Source organism: Heteronotia binoei, chromosome 10, assembly GCF_032191835.1.
Source record: "Heteronotia binoei isolate CCM8104 ecotype False Entrance Well chromosome 10, APGP_CSIRO_Hbin_v1, whole genome shotgun sequence".
Taxonomy (NCBI): domain Eukaryota; kingdom Metazoa; phylum Chordata; class Lepidosauria; order Squamata; family Gekkonidae; genus Heteronotia; species Heteronotia binoei.
Genome location: NC_083232.1, coordinates 94,072,059 through 94,096,691, shown reverse-complemented (window position 1 = coordinate 94,096,691; position 24,633 = coordinate 94,072,059). Strand labels below are relative to the sequence as shown.

The 24,633-nt window shown below is 46.3% G+C and overlaps 1 protein-coding gene across 1 annotated transcript in view; it reads left to right on the top strand.

The window, feature by feature from the left end:
• The window catches only part of COBL (cordon-bleu WH2 repeat protein), a 262,328-nt gene that overhangs the window by 205,528 nt on the left and 32,167 nt on the right, over positions 1-24,633 (top strand). Inside the window, exon 11 of the mRNA XM_060247787.1 lies at positions 12,836-13,145. Within this exon, the coding sequence (XP_060103770.1) occupies positions 12,836-13,145 (310 nt within the window). The remainder of the gene's footprint in view (positions 1-12,835; positions 13,146-24,633) is intronic.

The following is a 24,633-nucleotide window of genomic DNA, read 5'->3' as shown; positions in this document are numbered from 1 at the left end:
AGTGATGCAAACAACGGGCATTATTATCTCACCCATTCCATCATCTAGCAAACTGGAAGGGGTGGTTTCAGACTGGGAAACCGACATGGCAATATCCCGAGGCGAAACCCCCCGATCCAATCAGGTCCATTTTAGAGGGATCAGGCGGCCGCCATTGAAGCGGCAGGATCCCGGCAGCCGTCGGTGGTTGCGTGTTAACAGGGCTAGCACGGCTCAAGTACCCACCGCCACTGAAAGGGTGGCTTTTCTTTAAAAATCCCCCATGTGTGCACTCATGCAGGGAAGCACAGAAGCACACCTCCGAGAGGGCCTGGTGGGGGGGAAAAAAACCTGCCGGTGCTGCAAATGGCTTGGTGCGAGATCACACAGCTCTTCCAACCATGAGTCGCGCTGGGACATTCAGACAGCAGGGGATTATGCGACCTATATCTGAATCACGGGGAAGCTATCGGGAAGATCCAGGTAGCTTTTTACTGTGAATAGGAGGTGTCTGGGAACATAAGAACATAAGAGAAGCCATGTTGGATCAGGCCAGTGGCCCATCCAGCCCAACACTCTGTGTCACACAGTGGCCAATATGCGTGTGTGTGTATATATATACACACACACACACTGTGGCTAATAGCCACTGATGGACCTCTGCTCCATATTTTTATCCAATCCCCTCTTAAAGCTGGCTATGCTTGTAGTCGCCACCACCTCCTATGGCAGTGAATTCCACATGTTAATCACCCTTTGGGTGAAGAAGTACTTCCTTTTATCCGTTTTAACCCGACTGCTCGGCAATTTCATCGAAAGCCCACAAGTTCTTGTATTGTGAGAAAGGGAGAAAAGGACTTCTTTCTCTACATTCTCCATCCCATGCATCATCTTGTAAACCTTTATCATATCACCCCGCAGTCAACGTTTCTCCAAGCTGAAGAGCCCCAGGCGTTTTAACGGGGTGGGCTTGGAGAGCAGATACGCTTGTGTGAACGTGCGCGTTTAAATCGAGCATGAAGCATTCCTAAGTCAGGCCAAATCTCTAGTGCGAAAGCACCCAAGGTGAGAAGCCTCCAGTGTGCTAGAAACCAGCATGATAGGTCCACACCGTTCACTGATGATAGCAGTGGGCATTATTAGCTCACCCATTCCATCCTCCAGCAAACTGGATATCAAGCTGGGCAGTCCAAACTCTGCTAAAATCCAGCACGGTAGGGCCACACAGATCAGTGATGCAGAAAAAAAGGGGGGGGGGACGGGGAGCATTATGAGATCACCAGTTGCATCATCCAGCAAACTGGATGTCAAGCTGAGCAGCCCTCACTGTGCTACAAACCAGCATGATAGGGCCACATGGTTCAGTGATGCAAACAATAGGCTTTATTATATCACCCATAGTAGGGCTGGACAAACTGTGACTCAGGAGCCACATGTAGCTCTTTCACACATATCGGCTGGGTGCAGACATGCAGCTTTGTGTGCACCGGAGCTGTTCTAGACTGTGCCGCCCCAAAGTGGAGTGGCCGAATCCCAGTCAGACGCTCCGGCGTGAGTCACCCGTATCTCGTGCAAGGGGCGCTTTGGCATATTCACGCCCTTCGGCACGCCATCCCTTTAGAGCAGTTTGGGTTTCTGTGGCTGATTACAGACCGGCACTTAGGGCCAACTCAGAGACGCCTCTGAAGTCGGTCCAAAAAATCCCTCCACACGCAAACATCTGCGAGGCGTCCCCATCCTGCACTCACCCCGTCCTTCCGGCCGCTCCACCCGGCTGAAAATAATTGAGCTGGCCGTCAGTCGCCAGATTGCCATCTGGATGGAGAAGGGCGCACGCGAGGCGACTTTGCGGTCTGCAGCTGTCAAGCCGCCCCAAGCTCTGCCATTTTTTTTAATTGAGACCAATCAGAGCGCTAGTGCGCTCATGCACACTAGCGCTTCCCCCCCCCCCTGGGAAAACAAAGGAATTTGACTTCTGGGTCGCCTTCCCGTGCGGCGGTGCCCAGCTGCCTCACGGACGGGATGCCGGCGGCATGTGGGCGAGCATGGGGAGGCTCTGGGATGCTCTTTTTGAGCCATCCCAATTCAGGCCACCTCCGTGCCACCCCAGATTGCCCGTCTGTTCTCAGCCTTTTTTCCCCTTAAATTATTTTAGTGGCCATGTGCACAAGCCAGGCAGTTGGTTTTTTTTTAAAGAATACCAGTGAACACCTACAGTGGATTGGCGGGTTCATACCACCAATCCGCCTTCCTTGTGTGCTCCCAAGTTCAGACCCCTGGAAAGGCAGATAGGCTATGGCAGAAGAATTGATAGGTGTTTGATCCATCTCACAGACATTGGAGAATGGGTTGAGTGCAAGAGTGGGACGGGCGGCAGCTGTGCTTGTCTGATCTTGGTTTTTTAATCTGCCTGGGGGCCGTGCCTATGTCGGCTCAAATTGACCATCTGAATTCAGCCATTGGGGTGGCTCCCTGAGGTCAAGGAGGAACTTAACGCAGGCTTACTCTCAAGTAAGTGCGCTTAGCATTGGGACCTCAGTCAGCCTCCTAGGTGAACATTTCTGCCATGTGTGAAGTGGGGAAGGAGGGGGAAATAGCAAGATCCGAGGGAGCCACTGGAAGGAGGGATGGAATGAAAGCGAGTGGCGCAAATGGGTCCACAGGTCTGCTCTGGTAAGACCTCACCTGGAGTCTTGTGTTCAGTTTTGGGCACCACATTTTAAGAAGGATATAGACAAGCTGGAACGGGTCCAGAGGAGGGCGATAAAGATGGTGAGGGGTCCGGAGACCAAGTCCTATGAAGAAAGGTTGAAGGAGCTGGGCATATTCAGTCTGGAGAGGAGGTGGCTGAGAGGTGATATGATCACCATCTTCAAGTACTTGAAGGGCTATCCTGTAGAGGAGGGTGTGGAATTGTTTTCTGTGGCCCCAGAAGGCAGGACCAGAACCAATGGGTTGAAATTAAATCAAAAGAGTTTCCGGCTCAACATTAGGAAGAACTTCCTGACCGTTAGAGTTGTTCCTTAGTTCCTCCAAGCTATCCTTATTGGTTCAGATGACAGTAGCACCATGGGAGCAGTAATGGGGAAGTTGATGCTACTCCAATGCAAAGACTATAGACACATGAGTGTGTTCTGCAATAGGCCTATGTGAATAAAATGGAGTAGGACACATGTAGCTAGTTGTTTAGCAGGCCATGTAGCAAATCACAATTTATTCTATGGTTCTTTTAACAGCAATAGAGGGAGCCATTTCCTTTGTTATATATACACTCCTGAGTATCAACATATTGCATTGTGCATTTATTGTAAATCTGAAGTCCACTTTGTGGAACTATGAGCCTCCCTGCTTTGCCATTATGCCTTTTATTACCTTCTTGACTTCATACTTTAGGAGTTTTAGTCCTCCTCTAGCATTGATGTTGTTCAATGCTAGGTCCATTAATAACAAAACCACAGCATTACAGTTCTTTTATGACTCAAGAAATGGACCTGGTATGACTCAAGAAATGGAGCAGTGAAGTGGCTAAGTTTGCAGATGACACTAAATTGTTCAGGGTGGTGAGAACCAGAGAGGATTGTGAGGCACTCCAAAGGGATCTGTTGAGGCTGGGTGAGTGGGCGTCCATGTGGCAGATGAGGTTCAATGTGGCCAAGTGCAAAGTAATGTACATTGGGGCCAAGAATCCCAGCTACAAATACAAGTTAAAGCCAGCACGGAGAGGGTAAGAGCTTCCCTGGCAGACATTATTAACCTGTCTCTGGTTTTGGTTGTCTTCCCAGGAATGTTGAAGGAGACAGTGGTGAAGCCTGGGAGTCGTTCTGTAGAAAAATAGGTGGTGGAGCTCATTAGCATATGCTGTCCCTTCCACCAGCCAAAAGCAACCTGACACAAGAAAGGAGAACCCCGGGTGAGTGAGGCCCACTTGGACTGGCTAGAGATCCAGCCAGCCCAGGCAGGCCTTGCTCTCCTGGGGCTCTCCTGGGCCACCCCCCCTCCTCCCATCAAAAGGCCAGCAAGCCACCCATCGCCCAAAATCACAAAAGAAGTGAAGAAAGTGTGGCACAGGCTTCTCCAGGGGTTAATGAGGGCTGCTGGGGACGTGGCAAAGTCTCTGGTGGCTGGCTGGCTGCCCGCTCTCCTTATCCAGGGATTGTTATGTAGCTGCACCTACTATTCAATGGACAAGGTAGGTGGGGAGGAGGAGGGAGGCCTTCAGAAAGGTGCAGGAGCTGTGCTCTTGTGAGCGTCTGCTGAATCTGAGGCCTGGTGAGACCACTATTGAAAAGGCCATCTCTGGATCCCTCTGATCTAGCCAACTACTGCCCAATTTTGAAGGTACTATTCCTGGCTGAGTGGGCAGCAGCAGAACAACTGCAGGTTTTCCTGGAGGACATATCAGCCGTAAGCCCATTCCAGTCCGACTTCCGATCTGGCTATGGGATGGAGACAATACTGGTCACCCATGATCTCCACAGACAACTGGATTGAGGGGGGGGGGGGGTCTGCACTGCTGTTTAGGGTTGCCAAGTCCCCTGTGGTCTCAGGTGGAGGACTGTTGTACCATAGAGTTTTCCCTTCCAAAATACTAGAGCTTCTGAGGAAAAACATTGTGTTTTCCCGGAAATGCCTAGAGAGTCCAGCACACGATGACATCACTCACGGGTGACATCTTCGCACCGGAAATGTAGGGGGGAGATTCCAATGTGGACCAGTGGGTTGGGAACCTCCCAGGTGGGAGAATCTCTGCCCAACCCAGTGGCTTGGCAGCCCTACTGCTGTTATTGTTAGATCTCTCAGCAGAGTTTGAAGTGGCCAACTGTGATTTGTTAACCCACCACTTTGCTGCCATTGGATTGCATGGGACAGTTCTTCACTGGCTGTGCTCATTTCTACAAGGACAGGGACGGAGACTGGTGCTAGGGGAGTTTGGTTTAGTGGTTGACCATGCAGACTGGGTTTGATTCCCCACTCTTCCACATGCACCTGCTGGAATGATCTTGAGTTAGCCATAACTCTTTCAGAGCTGTTCTGCTGAAGATCAGTTCTCGGTGAGCTTTCTCAGCCCCATCTGCCTCACAGGGTGTCTTTTGTGGGGAGGGGAAGGGAAAGGAGATGGTAAGACACTCTGAGACTCAAAGTGAAGGACGGTATAAATCCAATCTCTTCTCACTTCTTCTTCTCATTGCTGCATCCATTGGTGTGTAGAGTCCCTCAAGGGACGATCTTCTCCCCAATGCTGTTTAATATCTACATGCACCCTCTTGTCCAGTTAGTCAGGTGATTTGGGCTTGGGTGCCATCGATATGCAGATGACACCCAGCTGTATCCATTAATGGGCAATCAACTGGATACCGTCCTAGAAGACCTGGCCAGTTGTCTGGAAGCTTTGGCAGGATGACTAAAGCAGAACCCCCTGAAGCTGAACCCATCAAATTGTCTGGAAGCTGTGGCTAGGTCAGGGAGATCCGGGTAGGGGAATCCAGTGTCCCACTCTTGACAAAGCACAACTAGTACCAACTCCCTCCGTCAGGTGTCTGGGTTACAGATGTGAAGGCCAGGGGAAAAAATGAGAAAAAAAAATTGGGGGGGGGGGGAGGCGGGAATGGTTTTTTCCATTTTTTCCCCTGAAGCCTTTTTTTGTTTTTGTTTTTCAAAAAAAATTGAAGAAAGGAAAAAATGGATTATGGAATTGATTGTTTTATTTTAACATGATGAGTAAAATATTTTAAGACAAGGTGTTCAAATATTTTCCAAATCATTTCTAAAAAAATATGTATGGTATCGGATCATTCTGATTTCTGCACTGAGGACAAGCAAGTCCTAGGTCAGGGGTGGGGAACCTTTTTTTCTGCCAAGGGCCATTTGGATACATCATTTGTGGACCATACAAAATTATCAACTTTAAAAACAGTGCTCTGCCAAGGGAGAACGATTCAGGGTGGCAAAATTAATGTAATAATTGTTTTTCTATTTGAAGTCATGTGGGGAAAGTACCGAATCAGTTTCAAGGTTTTGGTGCTTATCTTTAAAACTCTAAACAGTCTGGGACCATCATACTACAGGACCACTGCTCCCTATACACCTCCTAGAAGGGAGTATTATGCACCCCCTAGAAGAGAGTGTTATGCACTTTCAACCAATGGGTTGAAATGAAATAAAAAGAGTTTCCGGCTCAACGTTAGGAAAAACTTCCTGACCGTTAGAGCGGTTCTTCAGTGGAACAGGCTTCCTTGGGAGGTGGTGGGTTCTCCTTCCTTGGAGGTTTTTAAACAGAGGCTAGATGGCCATCTGACAGCAATGAAGATCTGTGAATTTAGGGGGGGGAGGTATTTGTGAGTTTCCTGCATTGTGCAGGGGATTGGACTAGATGACCCTGAAGGTCCCTTCCAACTCTATGATTCCAGAAATAACTTATTGACTGTCGCTGGCCCAAAATGGTCCAGCTGGCCTCTGCCAGGGCCTTTTCAGCTCTGGCCCCAATCTGGTGGAACTCTCTGTCTAATGAGACTTGGGCCTTGTGGGCTTGGTTCAGTTCTTCAAGGCCTGCAAGACCGAGATGTTCTACCAGGCATATGGCTGAGGACAGTGGTGGCCAGCATAGCTCTGTTGGCCTCCCTTCCTCTTTCCTTCCACCCCCCCCCCCTTTTTTGTTTCTGTACTGGCTGCCCACAGGTGTTTGCCTCTGATGGATACTAGGGCTCCATCTGATGCAGGACTGACGTTTTAGTTTTAACTGATATACTTTAGATTTTAAATTGTAGATTGCTGAAATTTGTTGTCTGTCTGATTGTTGAAAACCGCCCTGAGCCCTGCTTGTGGGGAATGGAGCAAGATACAAATAAATAAATAAATCATGTTTTTATTTTGCCATGTTGCTGAAAAATATTGAGTATGACTTTTAGTGTGGCCTTTTCTGTAGTAATAAAGTGGGTGATTTTTGTTATATTTCCCCTCATCTGTATTCATACTTGTGGAGTTCTGAATTTGAATTGATTTCCTTGATATTGTGGCAATAACAATAATGCCTTTAATTTTTTTTTTTTAACAAAAAACACCTTCAGTTTAACGTAAGAATGAAAAACTAGAGATAGAAACTTGATAAATGACTCCCTACCTCTCAAATTCATCCAGAATCCTTTTATAAAATCCTTAGTCATTAATATTGGAATCTGTTGAGCTTTAATGGTGATTTGTAGCCTTTTCAGTTTTATTGCCTGGGCTGTCAGAAATCAATTTCCATGCTTAATGAGCACTGTGTAACCTCAGCCAAGGAGAATTACCTTTTGGTTTAAAAAAAATCATTGGCAAAGATGCCCTGGGGCTTGCGGACAAATTAGAAACAAATATCAGGGTCTGGATGACATATATCTGAGGGTTCATAAAGAACACAGGGGTGAAATTCTTTATCTTCTAACCAATATACATAACTTGTGGATAAAATCATCCTCCCAATTAGATGACTGAAAAGTCACAAATGAGACACAGATTTTTAAAAAGGGGTTTTAAATGGTATCTGGTAAATTACCGGGCAGCGAGCCTACCAAGTGTTCTGGGTAAATAATGGACACTGATATTAAAGATAGACTTGTTAAGGACACGGAGGATCAGTATCTGCTGAAGAAAAATCAGCATAGATTCTACAAATGACACTCCTTCATAACCAGCCTTTTGGAGTTCTTTGAGAAGGTTAAGACCGATTCCCCGCTAGGCTTGTTCCAGCCTCGGAGCTCTTTTCCCCCTGACGCTTCCGTTCGATTTCTCACATGCTGCTGTGGGGGCTGCAAATTGCCCTGCCTCTTTCCAATGGCAAGCAAGATCCTCTGAAAAACGGTTTCTGCTTTCCGTGGGAAAGATTGCAACCAAATAAATCAAAACCACTCTGTGATTCATACAAGAAAAAAAGTGCCATTCAGCAAACTCGCCATTTTACATACCGCTTGTGCATATTTATTTTAGGGACGCAATTAACTTGCTGACCAGATGGAGGCAGCAGCGTTCCAGTTTTGTGCATAAATTTGTGAAACATCTGAGCATTGTGAAATTCTCTACACATATACCAGAAGTTCTGCAAGCCACTCCCTGGAGGAAGGACCTGGCAGTCCGAAATGGACTTTACACTGCTAGCTGTCCATTGGAGCACAGGTCCATCAGTGGCTATTAGCCACAGTGTATGTGTGTATATAACATTTTTTGCCACTGTGTGACACAGAGTGTTGGACTTGATGGGCCGTTGGCCTGATCCAACATGGCTTCTCTTATGTTCTTATGTTCTTATGTTCTTATTGGAGCTCTTTTTGGATTCATGTCTTGGATTTATTTATGATTTGGACTGATATATATGTGCATAAATATGTACATGCGGTATGTAAAATGATGAGGTTTCTGAATGGCACTTTTTTTCTTGCAGGAATCACATTTTGTAAATATGTTTTTCACAGAGTGGTTTTGATTTATTTGGTTGCAACTTCATTCCTCTATGTAGCCTATTGTGTATCTTCACCTTCCATGGGAAAGAGGCAGGGCAAGTTGCAGCCCTGTGGCGGGGGGAGGGGGGCGGGGGAAGAGCTCCGACACTGGAACAAACCTAGTGGGGAATCGTCTTAAGACTTGTATGACTGAGTAGTCATTATATACTCGGAATTTAAAAAAAAAATTGACAGTGTCCCTAACTGAAGACTACTATGCAGTCATGAAACCAGGTCCACCTGTAGATTAAAATCAGGGTCCCACCATGGCGGAATTGGGCCTGTGTTCGTTTTGTTTGTAAATGATCTGGAACTGGGGGTGAGTAGTGTAGATGCTTGCTCTGACCTGGATAGTCCAGGCTAGCCCAGTCTCATCAGATCTCAGAAGCTAAGCAGGGCCAGCTGCCATTTGTCCAACTGCCAGGAAGGGTCAAGATGCATTGTTCAGGATGACCCGAATTGGCCATAAAGGTGCTATATGCTGGTTGGAGAGAAGGGAGCAGATTGATCTACGTGGGACTGCACTCCCAGCCTCATGATAGGCGAAGACAAAACCACCCAGCTGAGGGAGGAAGGAAGGGTTAAATAAAATCTGAACACCCTGTCAGAGGTACAGGGACAAGGGGGAAGTGAGAATGGAGCGGTGTCTGCCTTAGCCGGTCTGTGTTTCCAACATTCCATCAGACTTTTGTCCATCCCAAGGAGGGAGGATTCTAAGGTAACATCAGAGACTCTAAAACTTAGTTTAGTTGCCGCATTCGTTTCTTAGTTCTGCACCCTGTAGTGCTGTGATATACTTTTCCCTATTGTGCTCTGGAGTTCAAAGTTTTATTACAAATAAATATTTTTTCTTTTTAAAAAGTTCAGACTGTTCAGGGCTCATAGAACTGGACTCCCAGGTCTAATCTTTTTGAAACTTGGAGGGGTATTTTGAGAAGAAGCACTGGATATAAAAAGATAGCTTTATATATATATATATATATATATAAAAGCCGGTCGTAGAAGCCTGATATTGTGCACAGAAAATAAGTCTCCCAAGAAGTGTATTGCGAAAAGTGAAACTTAACGGATTTATTCAAGTAGATTCAGTTCACATTCAGTGCCCAAGCTGCTAGTAGGCCATCCCGTGTAGCCAATGGGAGGGAGAAACAGTGGGCTCCTCCCGCCACTGGGATAAACATTAGCAGGTTAAGGTGTTTTCTTGGACATTATGAAAAACATTTTATGTTCTGCATCCAGTACATTCTTAAATGTCCAATGTTTATTGAATCCTCTGTGCAAGAATAGGAAAATATATTCATTGTCACTCACCGAGAGAAAGAAAAAACAACTGTCTAAAAAAAATCAACATATAAACGAGTTGGCATATAAATCAATATATAAATGAATAGCAGCATCGAAGACTTTTTCAGAGGATACAACTCAACACAGCATGAAAAAGACAAGTTTCCTCCCCCCTTATGAAGTTCCCAAAATTAGAAATTTCATTCTGTTTGTTGCCAGATTAAGATTAATCAGAATCTGCATGTTCGGAGACTCTACAGCTCATTTCCTCAAAGCGCTGCAGTAATTATTGTATTAAAGGCCACAAGAGTTTCCATAAAATTAGCTTGAGGTTTTTATAATTGTATGGGTGGGATTATGACATCACAATAAAATGTAAGGAGTCCAATGGAAAGTGACTTTTAAAGATCAGATTTACTTAAATGGTGTGCGTCCGTGTTCTTTAAATCTAGGAGGGAAATTTAGCCAGGTTCAGGGCTTTTGAGGGGAAGGAGCACACAGGAGCTGAAATTTCAAGGATTTTTTTTTAAGCATTACCTTTGGCTTCCTGGCAGTCTTCTAGTCTTCTAGTTCTACATGCAGAGTTCTTTGTAAAAAAAAATTACACATTTCGCATTGGAGCTTTTTAAGAACTGTGAGTTATATGCTGTCCGGGCCTGATGGTGGGTTTGTTTGTACTTTGTCAGCTGCCATACAACTTCAGCTTCTGTTACTTCTGTTTTACTTAATTCTTCAGATTTCTTCCCTGAAAAAAACAAATATGGGGAGGAGGGTGTGCCCAATACCTTCCACAACGCAGATGTGTGCAAAGAATTCAGTCATCTTTTCTGCAAGCTTTTTACACCTGTGTCATTTAATGGTGCAACTATCTTGCTAGATAGTTTCCTGTTTCTAATAATGTTGTTTTTGTAAATACAGCTATAATTCTTTTTTTCACTGACATGTCGCCTTTTGTTTTGGAAGAATTTGTCTACTTTTTTATTCTTCTTGTTCTAGGAAAGATTTTCATTTTTAAGGGACTCCTCCTTGTCTTTCATAGCTTTGTTTAACACCATTAATTAGCCCTTGTCACAATCTTTGGTTCATTACTAACTTTCCTAATCCACAATATACATTTTATCTGAGCTTCTGTTAAAGTGACTTCAAGTAATCTCCAAGCATCTTGGCGCGCCTTTCCATTTCCTTTTAATTACGCCGTCTTATTTCACTTGTTCAAATGACATGTGATTCTGTTGGTTTTTTCTGGGCAACTTTAGCATTGAAATTCATGGTAAATGTGACAACTCGTTATTGAGCCTTGTATCTCACACAGGGCCCTGGGCGCCTGTCAGGCTTAAGTGAAAAGTCACCTCCTCTAGTTCTTTCCTTTAATAATCGTTGCAAGGAATACTCATTAATTTAATCTGTAAATTATGCCTCTTTGTCCTGCCCTAAATGTACATTTAACCAGTAAATGTGAGGATAGTTAAAATAATTTAAAACCATACAAGTGGGTATTTTCCATTTGACCATTACTATTCTCTCTCCCCCACATCCAAGTTGAGATTACCTTTAGAGTAATAGCATGTCCTATACATAAGGTTGCCAAGTCCAATTCAAGAAATATCTGGGGACTGTGGGTGGACTGAGGAGACTTTGTGGGTGGAGCCAGGAGATATTGGGGGTGGAGCCAGGAGCAAGGTTGTGACCAGCATAACTGAACTCCAAAGGGAGTTCTGGCCATCACATTTAAAGGGACCACACACCTTTTAAATGCCTTCCCTCCGCTGGAAATAATGAAGGATAGGGGAACCTTTTGGGGCTCATAGAACTGGACTCCCTGGTCTAATCTTTTTGAAACTTGGAGGGTATTTTGAGAAGAAGCACTGGATGCTATGCTGAAAAGATTGTGCCTCTACCTCAAAAAGGAGCCCCCACAGAGCCCCAGATACCCATGGATCGATTCTCCATTATACCCTATGGGAATCAGTCCCCATAGGAAATAATGGAGTGCCCAGCAGACATTTCCCTTCCCTCCCCCCACTTTCTGATGGTCCTGAAGCAGGGGGAGGGCCTCCAAACCAGGGGATCCCTTGCCCCCACCTGGGGATTGGCAACCGTATGCCTACACTAACCCATTTTTTGTCAGGTGTTTTGAATCTCACCCTGACCTGGATGGCCAGGTTAGCCTGATTTCATCAGCTCTCAGAAGCTAAGAAGGGTACCATAGAGTTTTCTGCCCAAATTGCTAGTGTTCGAGGAAACGTTAGAGTTTTCCCGGAAGCTCCTAGAGTGGCCAACGTCCGACATCACTGGCACAATGGTGTCACTTACGGCAATTGCTCAAAAGGCTCTAAACGGCCAGGTCCCCAGTTGCCTCCAGCATGGGATTTGTTTGCATGCGAAGCACGATGATGTCACTCGCAAGTGATGTCATCATGCCAGTGACGTCACACGCCAGCTGTTCTGGGAGTTTTCTGCCCAAATTGCTAGAGCATCCAGAAAACCATAGAGTTTTCCCAGAGGCTCCTAGAGTGGCCGGCGTGCAACATCACCAGCATGATGACATCACTTGCGAGTGACATCATTGTACAGCAATGTCAGGAAGGGATCCTCGTACTGGCCCACTGCGGACCGGCAGGTTGGGGACCCCCAGAGCAGGAGAGCCCTTGGCACGCCCTGCAGCTTGACAGCTCTGTTGGCAGTACTTACCACCACCACCACTGTAAGAAGTTTATTCCTCTTAAATATCCTCATTTATTGGACTCTTTGCCCTCTTTAACATCTAGAGCAGCCCTACCCCTCCTTCCTTGTCATTCCTATAGATTTCATATGGAGGTATATCAGTTTTCTCTATTAAAGGTGCAAAACATGGCAGTTCTTCATGCTGTATCTTCCCTTTATTCCTAGTCAGCACCACCAGAATCCCCCATTTTAACTTTTCACTGGTTTCAGTACATAGAAACGTGTGGGCTCCTCTTCTTCATAAGACCGTACAAAAAACTTAAGGTGTGTGTGGTGGGGGTGGGGGGGTGGAAATCACCTCAGGGTAGAATTGGGTTTATGTCCTATGTTTTGAAATAGTGACGAATTGTCCTGAACTCATTTTACCATATTTTGTCTAGGTGATGAACAGATTACAAATGGTAATAATTATAGCACGGATGATATGGTTCTGGAACTGTCAGAAGCAGAGGAGACCAACTCTGTTAGCAGCTGCTTTGCCTCAGAGGACACCACAGAAGATTCAGGGGTCGTGAGCTCACCCTCTGATATTGTGTCGTTGGATTCGCAAAACGATAGTATGAGATCGAGAGACAAGTCTGTTGATGCCCAGGAGAACTTGGCTGGAACAGAGTCCACAGTCGTTGCAGAGTCTTGCTCTTTAAAAAATGCTTCCTTCAATTCTGATGAGTCTGGGAACTTTAATCAAAGGTAAGTCTCATATACGAGGCAATCAGGAAAAGTGATCTCTACTTTGCCTAACCTTTCCTCCTACTCCGCCTTTGTTGCTGTATTGGAAGCCAGCACCAAATTAACACCCAAGGGCTCATCCTAATGAAAAAGCATGATGCCAAAACAGTCTAATATATTCATGGCACCCAGCATAGGTCATTTTTGGTAATTGCCAACATGGTAGAATTTTTTTTTCCAGAGTGAATTCTTCCTTTCCCCTTCTTGCCCCCACACCAAGCGGCTCATGAATATTTCCATATTTTTAGCTAATATTGAAACAGTTGCAGTGGTATTGTACTGTAGATGTCTATATTTATTTTTTCTGCCGTAACCCAACACTAATTTTATAGTGTGCAAATCTAATAATTCAAGCTTAGGTGAAAACACTGTCTCGTCAAAGGTAGGTTTTGTAAAACAATTGGATGGAACTTATTTTACACTAGGAATAAGGCCCATTGTGGAGAAAAATACTGTGGAGGCTCCGGGCGAGTGGCCCCCCCATTGCTGTCTTCCCACCCACCCAAGTGAAGGCATTCACTCCCCCTCACATACTCGGGGGGAGCTGATTTCTGCCATCTGGAGAGCAATTGTAATTCTGAGTCATCTCCAGCCTTCACCTAGAGATTGGCAACAGTGGTTCCCCATGAGGAAATGGCTGATTTGGAGGGTGGAGTCTATGGCATTGTATCTTCTGAGGTCCTCCTCAAACCCTACCCTCTCCAGACTCTACCCCTCAAATCTCCAGGAATTTGCCAGCCTGGAGTTGGCAACTGCTAAGTCTCAATGGCTGTCATTGAAGGGGGGCTGCTGCTGAATAGAAGCAAGCAGCCAGGCCTAGTTATGTCATGCCAGTCAGGTGGCATCAAATCACCCAGAGGGTGTTGCCAGGCCTAGGTAACCAACCTTCAGGTGGAGCCTGAAGATCTCCTGGGATCACAACTGTACTCCAGACAACAGATCTCATTCCCCTTGGAGAAAATAACTGCTTTGGAGGGTGGACTCTATGGCGTTATATTCAGCTGAGGGCTCACCCTTTTACTGACTCCCTTTACTTGTTGCCTAGCAACATCCTCTGACTAACAACTTCTCCAGTGGACCTTGTCTGTCCTGGGGCAAGGTTGAGGGAGGGAGGGAGTGACAGGAAAGAGGCAGCTGCCATGGCCTCTGAAGAAATGCTTCTTGAGGCCACAGTAGAGCAGCCTTTCTGAGGCTGGTTGATGGAGAGGACACAGAAAAGCATCAGAGACATTTCTTTCTCTGAGGTAAGACTGTTTTGGTGGTTTGTTCAGTGTTCCCGGACCTGCAGTAGAGGTGGAGGACAGGGGAATCAGCCAGTGGAAACCCAGAGGTGGTGACTGATCCATGATGGCCCAGTAGTTTGTTGAGTGCACCCATCAGCCAATGGGGGCGCTCCATTTGGCCATCTCCATAAGGGAATTATTATCTATGATGCTTTTAGAAACAAGGATTTATGGTGCAATTCTGTGCATGCAATTCTGTGCATAGGTAAGTCACAGTGAGGTCAGTGGTTCTTACTATTGGGATATTTGGTTAATGTAGCTATGTTTTGCACTGTCATGGAAGCATGACGCTGAGTGCAGTAAATAAATCTCCCAAAAAGTATATTGCAGCAGCTAAAAACTTACATTTATTCAAGTAGAACCAGTTCACATTCAGGTTGCAGTCAAAAGAAGAGAAAGAAGCCTGATCTAAAGAATACTTTTCCTATCACAAATGGCGAGCTTGCCCAACATCATTGCGTGGAAGTATGAGGGCACTGTCTCTATAGGAGAGACCGGCAGAGACGTGTGTCTCCATGGGAGACCATGTGTCAAGAGAGTGGAGAAAGTGAGACTTGGGAGGAGGGGTCAGAGGGCAGCTCCCAGGTTAAGACAAAGACAGGCATCCTATTCAAGGAGACAACACTATACAGCCTTAGAGCGATGTTGTCCCTCCCCCGCCCCGCAAGTCCAGGCACACTGTCTGTTTTTCTCTCTGACACTGCAGTATCAAGGAGGAATATAAAGCAGAATAGAAAAATAAATGGGAAACAGTTCATGGACATAAATAGGTAACTGTCATGTATGTTATTGATGATATAAAGGTTAAAAAAGTAAAGGTAGTCCCCTGTGCAAACACCAATCATTTCCAACTCTGGGGTGACGTCGCATCACAACATTTTCACGGCAGACTTTTGACGGGGTGGTTTGCCATTGCCTTCCCCAGTCATCTACGCTTTCCCCCCCAGCAAGCTGGGTCCTCATTTTACCAACCTCAGAAAGATGGAAGGCTGAGGCAACCTTGAGCTGGCTACCTGAACCCAGCTTCCGCCAGGATCAAACTCAGGTTGTGAGCAGAGCTTGGACTTGCAATACTGCAGCTTACCACACTGCACCATGGGGCTCTCACTATTTCCAGGTAAATTCTGGAGGTTCCAACTTGAGAGAAATATCCAAGGGATCCTTAGGGAAGCCAAAAATAGTAGTTATGCACACTCACAGCTCGGACTTTCCAAAACAAGGAGAGAACTCTGGGTCACTAGGTGTCATTTGCATTGCATCAGGTGCTTGCACTCTTTTAAATGTCTTCCAGGTGAACTTGCTGCTTGGAGAAGGTGTTTCAAGGGACTGCAAGCTCTTTAAATGCCTTCAGAATCCACTCACCATGGAGCTGTGTGGCTTGGAGAAGACATTTAAAGGGACCACAGTCTTTTTAAACACCTTCTCCCCTCCACTGAAAGAAATTGAGGATGGAGGCAAGGAACAAACTTGTCAACCTGTAATTTCACTGAACAGCAAAAGATTCCTTTATATGAATGCATTAGTTGTGTGTGAGGATTGGAACATTGATGGTTGGGAGCATAATACAGCTTGTTGGGACAGCGAAAGACTTTTTAATATGAATGTACTTAGTTGATATGTGAGGGCACAATCGCCAAAGTCAGAACAAGTTGTGACAGAGTTCTTCATAGTGCTGTATAAACAAAGGGAAGTATTTAAAGAAGGGTTTCTACAGATTCCTCATATATATATATAGGCCACTGGAACTGTTTGAGGGTATGGTAACAAACTCTTGAAAAACAATGCTCAGCTTCATGGAATTTTGCAGTACATTTCATAGAGTTTACTAATACTACACTTAAGCTAATTTAAGGGAGGGGGGGTTCTGAAAAGAGCAATAGGTCTTTATTTTAAGGATTTTATTAAAGACTTTCCCATCTTTGTAACGATCGTGATTATTACCACACTCAGTCTTCATAGTGCTTCATGAAGTAACAGGAGGGAAAATATAGCTGTGTTTAGGTACTCCTTCACCCAAGGAACTTAGGTTTGCAACCACTGTAATATAAGTCAATGGTCCCCAAAGGGGTGCCCACCAAGAGCTTTCCTGGTGCCGCCCAAGTGTTTTCCCAAAATGGACGGGGCTATGTGGGGGCCTTTGTCCAGGACGGCTTCTGATTGGCCACTGGAGATCTGATGGATTGCGCAGATTAAAACAATGTTGTTTCAGCTGCAGCCGCCACAGTGTTGGTTTTATTCTCTCCCGCTCCTCTTTCCTGATGCATTTATCAATTATCCCTCTTCCGCTCTGCACTTGGCCTTCCTCTGTGTGTGGTTCTGTCTCCTGTGGCAGCCATTTTGTGGTCGATCCCACACACACGCACACACCCCGTGTCAAAATTCCAGAGGTTTTCAGAGGCTCAGAAAGGTTAGGGACCCCGGTGTATAAATCTAATCTAAAGAGCAGCAAGATGGATCTAGTAAAAATAGGCACAGCAATCTACCTTTCATTTAAGATTTTGATCGCATTGTAGGACATATTAAACCATCCTGCAGCGTTTGGTTCCTCGTATCCTTTAATTCGTTTTCGTAAGGGCTTCCAGAGGCCTTTAGGCAAGGGTGGCTTTATAACCCAAAAGGTAATTATTATCATTACAGTGATTATAATGGGATGGATGACTAAACTCTGCGAAAGTGCAACTGCAAGCCTTTTGGAAACCGCAGCAGAGAATCGCATCCGAGCATGGCCCATCGGCAGCCAGTTATCAGCTCCCAATTATGACGGGGCTTGGTAGCCAAGTTGGTTCTCGCTAGGGGTGGAATTCTAGCAGGAGCTCCTTTGCATATTAGGCCACACACCCCTGATGTAGCCAGTCCTCCAAGAAGTACTTCTTCACCCAAAGGGTGATTAACATGTGGAATTCACTGCCACAGGAGGTGGTGGCGTCCACAAGCATAGCCACCTTCAAGAAGGGGTTAGATAAAAATATGGAGCAGAGGTCCATCAGTGGCTATTAGCCACTGTGTGTGTGTGTGTGTGTGTATATATATATATATATATATATATATATATATATATATATATATATATATATATATATATATATATATATATATATATTTGGCCGCTGTGTGACACAGAATGTTGGACTGGATGGGCCATTGGCCTGATCTAACATGGCTTCTCTTATGTTCTTATGTTCTTAGCTTACAAAAAAGAGCCTTGTAAGCTCTTGGAGGATTGGCTACATCAGGGGTGTGTGGCCTAATATGCAAAGATGATAGTTCAAAGTATTTTATCGTTGTGGCCATAGGCCATAACAACCCAGCAACACCCCCCCCCCCAAAGTATACAGTTTGCTTCTAGCCATAAAAATTAAAACATTAAGAAAACATAGTGAAATACAGAACTATGAACAAGATTTAAAACATAAATAATAAAACAGCGTTACGGAATGAAACTATAACTTGGCCAAAATTCTTGTATGGGTGGCTGTGGTTATCTTCTTCCTTATTTTTGTTGCTAAAAAGGTGAAAGTAGCCACCTTAAGGGTAACATCTGGAATGGCGTCAGCCAATAAAAATTCAATACATTCCTCTTCTGATGTAAACTTTGTGAGAAATTGATTCAGCAGTTGATTTCGAATGGGCCCGCATAATGGGCAGGATAGAATACAATGAGCAGTATCTTCTATTTGATTGGTACCACAAGAGCAAAGACGCTGGTCTACAGGTATTAGCAGGAGCTCCTGCTAAAATTCCACCCCTGGTTCTCGCTAGCCAACTGCAATGCTCAGTCCTGCCGTATTGTTACCTGTAATTGTCAGGTTAAGATTCATCAAATCTTACGCTAAATGCATTTGTAGATTGCGGAGAGGGGAACATCATGCCTTACTGGCAAGGCACATAAGAATAAATACCCTGGGAAAGAGGAGTGAGACAGAATTAAAACCAGCACTGGAGTGGCAGTCAAGCAGATTGCCATTGGCCAATCAGAAGCTCTGCTCGAAAGGAGTCCCGCCCACTTTCTAAAAACACATGGCAGGCACCAGGAAAGCTATCAGCGTTTGCCATAGTGCCCACGGGCGCCTTTTTGGGGACCCCTGCCCAAAGGAGTCATCACAGAACAGCTGTAGTGGGTAAATTAAAAAAAGTAAAGGTAAAGGTAGTCCCCTGTGCCAGCACCAGTCGTTTCCGACTCTGGGGTGATGTCGTATCACATTTTCACGGCAGACTTTTTTACGGGGTGGTTTGCCACTGTCTCCCCCAGCCATCTACACTTTCCCCCCAGCAAGCTGGGTCCTCGGATGGAAGGCTGAGTCAACTTGAGCAGGCTACCTGAACCTGCCAGGATCGAACTCAGGTCGTGAGCAGAGCTTAGGACTGCAATACTGCAGTTTTACCACTCTGCGCCACGAGGCTGCTAGTGGGTAAATGCTACAGTAATTTTCAGTGTATTATTTTAATCTCAGTTACAAAGCCATTTGAGCTCATTGACCATTGTGGTCATGCAAGAATTTGAATCAGATGTTCCTGGGTTCTTAACGCTGTGTACACAACTGTTTCATTCATAGTAGGATGGGAAACGATTTATGACTCTTCCCAGCGGTAAACATAAAACACCGCTCCTTGGAATAGGGACAGAGAGAGGGACACATTAAAGAAAAAATAAATTGCTTTGAGTGAAGCTAATAATGGAATCAGTTAATGACTTAAAGGGAAATAAGAATCAGTAACATATTTTCTCAATTTCCCTTCCCTCCCTCTTTGTTTGAGGTTGTTGTTGGCTGTGATCCTTGCGATATGGACAGGGGTGGCTCTTTTTGTCATGATAATGAGAAATCACTGTTTGGTTTACTGTGCCCCTGCACTTTGAGGAACAGAGGGGTGTGAGCTTATTCTGCCTAATTTTTGAAGCAGCTGGACTTAAAATGTTACCAACTAGCTTAACGTCCCACCCAATGAATTTATGTAGTGTAAGCTAGAATTTTATTATGCCAACCAGCCAAAGGGTCGTCAGGGCAAGAAAAAGGGCAAAAGAAAAGAAACAAGCACAAAAATTAAATACCATACCTATTTGTGTTTGGATTTGATATTTGCGTTTGGAAGGAAAATTAGGGCTTCTCATTCCCGGTTTTTAAATAGGACAGGTTCCTTCTTCAAAAAGCTTAACCGGACCTCTTTTATAAAAGAACCCGTGCGCCAATGAGGATGAGAGAGAATGTTCTCCCTAAACTGTGGAGTCTTGTGAGCAAAAATTCTACTACATGAGCTCCTGGCATTAAAGTTGTGAGCTACTGCATAAATTAGTTTCCTCTGGGGCCATTTTTCCTGAGCCAAGAAAAAAATGTGTGAGCCGGAGGCTAAAAATCTGTGAGCTAGCTCACAGTAACTGAGCTTAGAGGAAGCACTGCAGAAGGTGACATGGCATAGCCCAATCTCAACCGATCTCAGAAACTAAGCAGGGCCTGTACTTGGATGGGAGACTCTGCAGAGGAAAGCCATGGCCAACCACCTCTGCTTCTCACTTGCCTTGAAAGGCCTCTTCCTCGGGTCACCACAAGTCTTGGATGGGAGAACCACCAAGGAGGACTCTGCAGAGGAAGGCAATGGCCAACCACCTCTGCTTCTCACTTGCCTTGAAAGCCCCTTGCTGGGGTCAGTTCTTAGATGGGAGACCACCAAGGAAGACTCTGCAGAGGAAGGCAATTGCCAACTAGCTCTCCTTCTCATTTGCCTTGAAAGCTCCTTACTGAGGTCCCCTGGGACTCGATGGCACTTTACACACACTCACACACCATTGAGGACAGCCCTGTCTTTTGAGTGCAAATTTCTCTTCTGCAAGATTTGTTTGTTACCATCTCCTTCAATAAACAAATTCTTTGTCATCTGGACATCTTTTTGCGAAGGCTGCTCAAAAGGGAGGTGAAGGATAGGTCACCCAATCACATATTCTGTGTGTCTGCTTAATTGGTAGAGATGAAAGGAGACATGAATCTGAGGGCCGTATTGAACCAGGTTTTTTTGTTTGTTTTACGACAGATCAGAGAAGGCAGATCAGGTGGACACTGGTGGATTTCAGATTTCAGCATCTCAGTTGTTCTTTTTTAAAACCACAGTGCAGTAGAAAGCTTTCTGGTACACCATCAACTCATGCATGGCCCCTCACATTGTCGTGCCACTGTGGTGCATGACCTGATAACATCTAGATTATACTACCGTGTACTCTACATGGGATTGCCCTGGATGCCCTTGAAGAGTGTGTGGAAAGTACAATCGGTGCAGCATTCTGCATCAGGAATCTTGATTGGAGCGGTTCATAGAGATCATTGTTCCACCTAAACTAACCCCAGTTTGCCAGTTTGGTGTAGTGGTTAAGTGTGCGGACTCTTATCTGGGAGAACCGGGTTTGATTCCCCACTCCTCCACTTGCACCTGCTAGCATGGCCTTGGGTCAGCCATAGCTCTGGCAGAGGTAGTCCTTGAAAGGGCAGCTGCTGTGAGAGCCCTCTCCAGCCCCACCCACCTCACAGGGTGTCTGTTGTGGGGGAGGAAGGTAAAGGAGATTGTGAGCCGCTCTGAGACTCTTCGGAGTGGAGGGCGGGATATAAATCCAATATCTTCAATATCTTCTCCCATACGAACTTACCCAACTGCTATAGTTATTTTCAGGGGTTCTTATTCATGGGCCCCCATCATCTGACGCCTGATGGATGCAGAGCTGGCCCTAGACCATCTCGCACCCTAGGCAAAGCTAACTTCTGGTGCCCCCCCATAACATCACTGAGTCACATGGGGTGCCCAATACGACTCCCCCAGAAGGTTGGTGCCCTAGCTAATCGCCTAGTTTGCCTAGTGGCTGGGCCAGCCCAGAATGGATGGCAACCTCAGAAGGCCTTATTGGTTTTTGTAGTACCTGAACTGGGGGATTTTCCCCCAGAGAGATTTGTCTGTCCCCCATTATCTACCAGCAAGTGAAGGCTGGGCTGTTTTATTTGAAGTTTCCTAAGTAACCCGTCTCCATGTGTTTCATTAAATTGTGTATATGTGTGTATTTGTTTGAAGTTGGGCAGAAAAGCTGCGTAAAAATGTTTAAAATGAAATAGATAACTAAATCTTGGTGATACTCTTGGGCGAGGTTGTCTGGAGGTGTGAAGAGAGTGTCATAAATATGCAGATGATACACAACTCTTCCCCCTTTTCAATAAACTTTGGTGAGGCAAAGGATGCCCCAAAACAAGATTTTATAGTCATCCCTGGGCTAGATGGCAGCATATAAACTGAAGATCAAGAACTGAGGTACTTCTGGTTGATGGAAGAGCCAGCGATGGAATGAAGAATCAGCAGGTCTTCCATGGCTTTGCACTCTCCCGGGGGGGGGGGGGGGGGAGCAGTTTTGCAACTCGGCGTTGCCAATCAAACCCTCCTTTCTGATGGACATTCTGGTCTAATTGTAGTTCTAGAACTTTAAACTGACGTTGATTGGGTTGCTTCCCTTCCCTAGAATATTAGGATTTGGCTATCTTGCTATGATAGCATCTAGGTGCAGTTACTACAATCAGCCCTTGAATTCAGCAGGAGCTCAAAGGAGCGCAGCTCCTGAACCTTTCTGAGGGTTCCCCCTCCTCCTCCTCACCTATCTTGCTCATTGAATGGTAGGTGCGGCTGCATAACAATCCCTGGATTAGGAGAGCGGGCAGCCAGCCAGCCACCAGGGGCTTTGCCACACCCCCAGCAGCCTTCATTAGCCTCTGGAGAAGCCCACGCCACCCTTTCTCCACTCCTTATGTGATTTGGGGTGGTAGGTGACTTGCTGGCCTTTTGACTGTGCGGGGGGCAGCCAAGGAGAGCCCTGGGTGAGTGAGGCCTGCTTGGGCTGGCTGGATCTCTAGTCAGCCCAAGCAGGCCTCACTCGCCCAGGACTCTCCTTTCTTGCGTTGGGTTGCTTTTGGCTGGTGGAGTGGCATATGCTAATGAGCTCCACCACCTATTTTTCTCCAAAATGACCTCTGACTACAATGTGCTTGATACGAGGCTGACCTGGAATACATTTTGGAAACTCCTGTTGAAGAAGAGTAGGTTTTTATACCCCCCTTTTCTCTACCTTAAGGTATCTCAAAGTGGCTTACAATCGCCTTTCCCTTCCTCTCCCCACAACAAACACCTTGTAAGGCAGGTGGGGCTGAGAGAGTCCTGAGAGAACCATGACTGGTCTGAGATCACCCGCAGACTTCATGTGAAGGAGGAGTGGGGAATCGAACCCTGTTCTCCAGATTAGAGTCTGCCACTCTTAACCACACTGGTGCAGGACAACGTTGAAAGACTGCTAAATATGCTGTCGCGGGGTCCATCATCAATTTGTTTCTGACTACAGGTCAAACAGAGGCAGCCCTCCCACTATGGAAATTAGGCTTTTGCCTAGGGTGCCAGGCCGGGGGGGTGCCGTATTGGGCCCTCCCTTCTTCTAGTGCCATAGGCAAATGCCAGCTGCCCTCCTCCTCAGCATCCGGTGGGCTATGCCCCGCCACCTGCACCCTTCCACTCTCCCGGCAGGCCACAGGCAAAGCTGGTGGAAAGCACCCAGCCAGTGTGCAACTTCTGCGGCACTCTCTGAGTGCCTCAGAGAGGTTGCACCAGACAGCTGGTGTCACCTCCCTTCCAGAACCTTCAGAGAGTGCTACAGAAGCCGCATGCCAGCTGGTCACCCTCCCCCAGCTTTGCCTGCAGCCCAGGGGGGAGTCAGAAGGGTGCGGGTGGCAGGGCCTGCTGGGGACAGTGGGGGTGGCAGCGGGGTAGTGTGTTGCCTAGGGCACCATGCACCCTGAGGCCGCCCTTGAAAGTATTTGTGGTTATCTTTTAAAAAACCCCAAAGTCACGGGGTCGGAAAACCCAAGGAGCTCCCTCTTCCCTTATGAATCTGCTCAGATCCTAAGATGATTTCCAGAAGCCTCTTCATGTCTGCCTCTCTCTTCTGAGACAGAGTGAGTTGGTGGCCAGAACAGAAAGGATCTTTTTGCCTTGCCTATGCAACTTCCTGCCCTGGTGTGGATGGCCCAGGTTAGCCCAGTCTCATCAGCTCCCGGAAACTAGTCAGGGTCGGCCCTGGCTGGTATTTGGATGGGAGACCACCAAGGAATACCTGGGTCATTATATGTGGAGGCAGGCAATGGCAAGCCACCCCTGAATGTCCCTCGCCTTGAAATCCCCACCAGGGGTCACCGTGAGTCAACTGCAACGTGTCAGCAAAAAAAAAGAGGAAGAGGAAGAAGAAGAAGACCGGTCCCATGTTGGAAGTGGGATGCTAGCCTAGGTGGTCCCTTAATTTGATCTAGCAGTGTGGTTCTTGTGTTCACACCACTGTTCCCTCTAAGCTGAGTTAGTGTGAGCTAGCTCACAGATTTTTAGCCTCCAGCTCACATTTTTGCCTTACCCCAGGAAGGAGGACACCAGAGCACACTAATTGAAGCAGGAGCTCACAACTTTAATGCCAGTAGTTCACAAAGTAGAATTTTTGCTCACAAGACTCTGTGGCTTAGAGGGAACATTGGTTCACACCATCAAGAGTTAAACTACAGCTGTTCTAGCCTGCAGTCCAGATGAGAAGGTGGCTCTTCCCAGAGGTCGTTTTGTAGAAAAATAGGTGGCAGAGCTCATTAGCATAACTCATTAGCATATGCCCCCCCCCCCCAGCCAAAAGCAACCCGATGCAAGAAGGAGAGCCCCAGACGAGTGAGGTCTGTTTGGGCTGGCTAGAGATCCAGCCAGCCCAAGCAAGCCTTGTTCCCCTGGGCTCTCCTTGGCTGCTCCCTCCCCCTACACTCAAAAGGCTAGCAAGTCACCTGCCACCCAAAATTGCATAAGAAGTGGAGAAAGGGTAGTGCGGGCTTCTCCAGGGGTTCATGAGGGCTGCTGGGGGTGTGGCAAAGCCCCTGGTGGCTGGCTGGCTGCCCACTCTCCTAATCCAGAAATTGTTATGCAGCTGCACCTACAATTCAACGGACAAAGGAGGTGGGAAGGAGGAAGGGGAACCCTCAGAAAGGTTCCTTTGTTCCTTTCCATCTCTTCCTTTGTTCAGAGATGCCACATGTCAATCACCCTTTGCAGAGGCGTCACTAGAGTGGGTTGCACCCTGGGGTGTAACTGATTCAAGTCACCCCCCCCCCCATTGGGCATCACCCCTTTTGGAG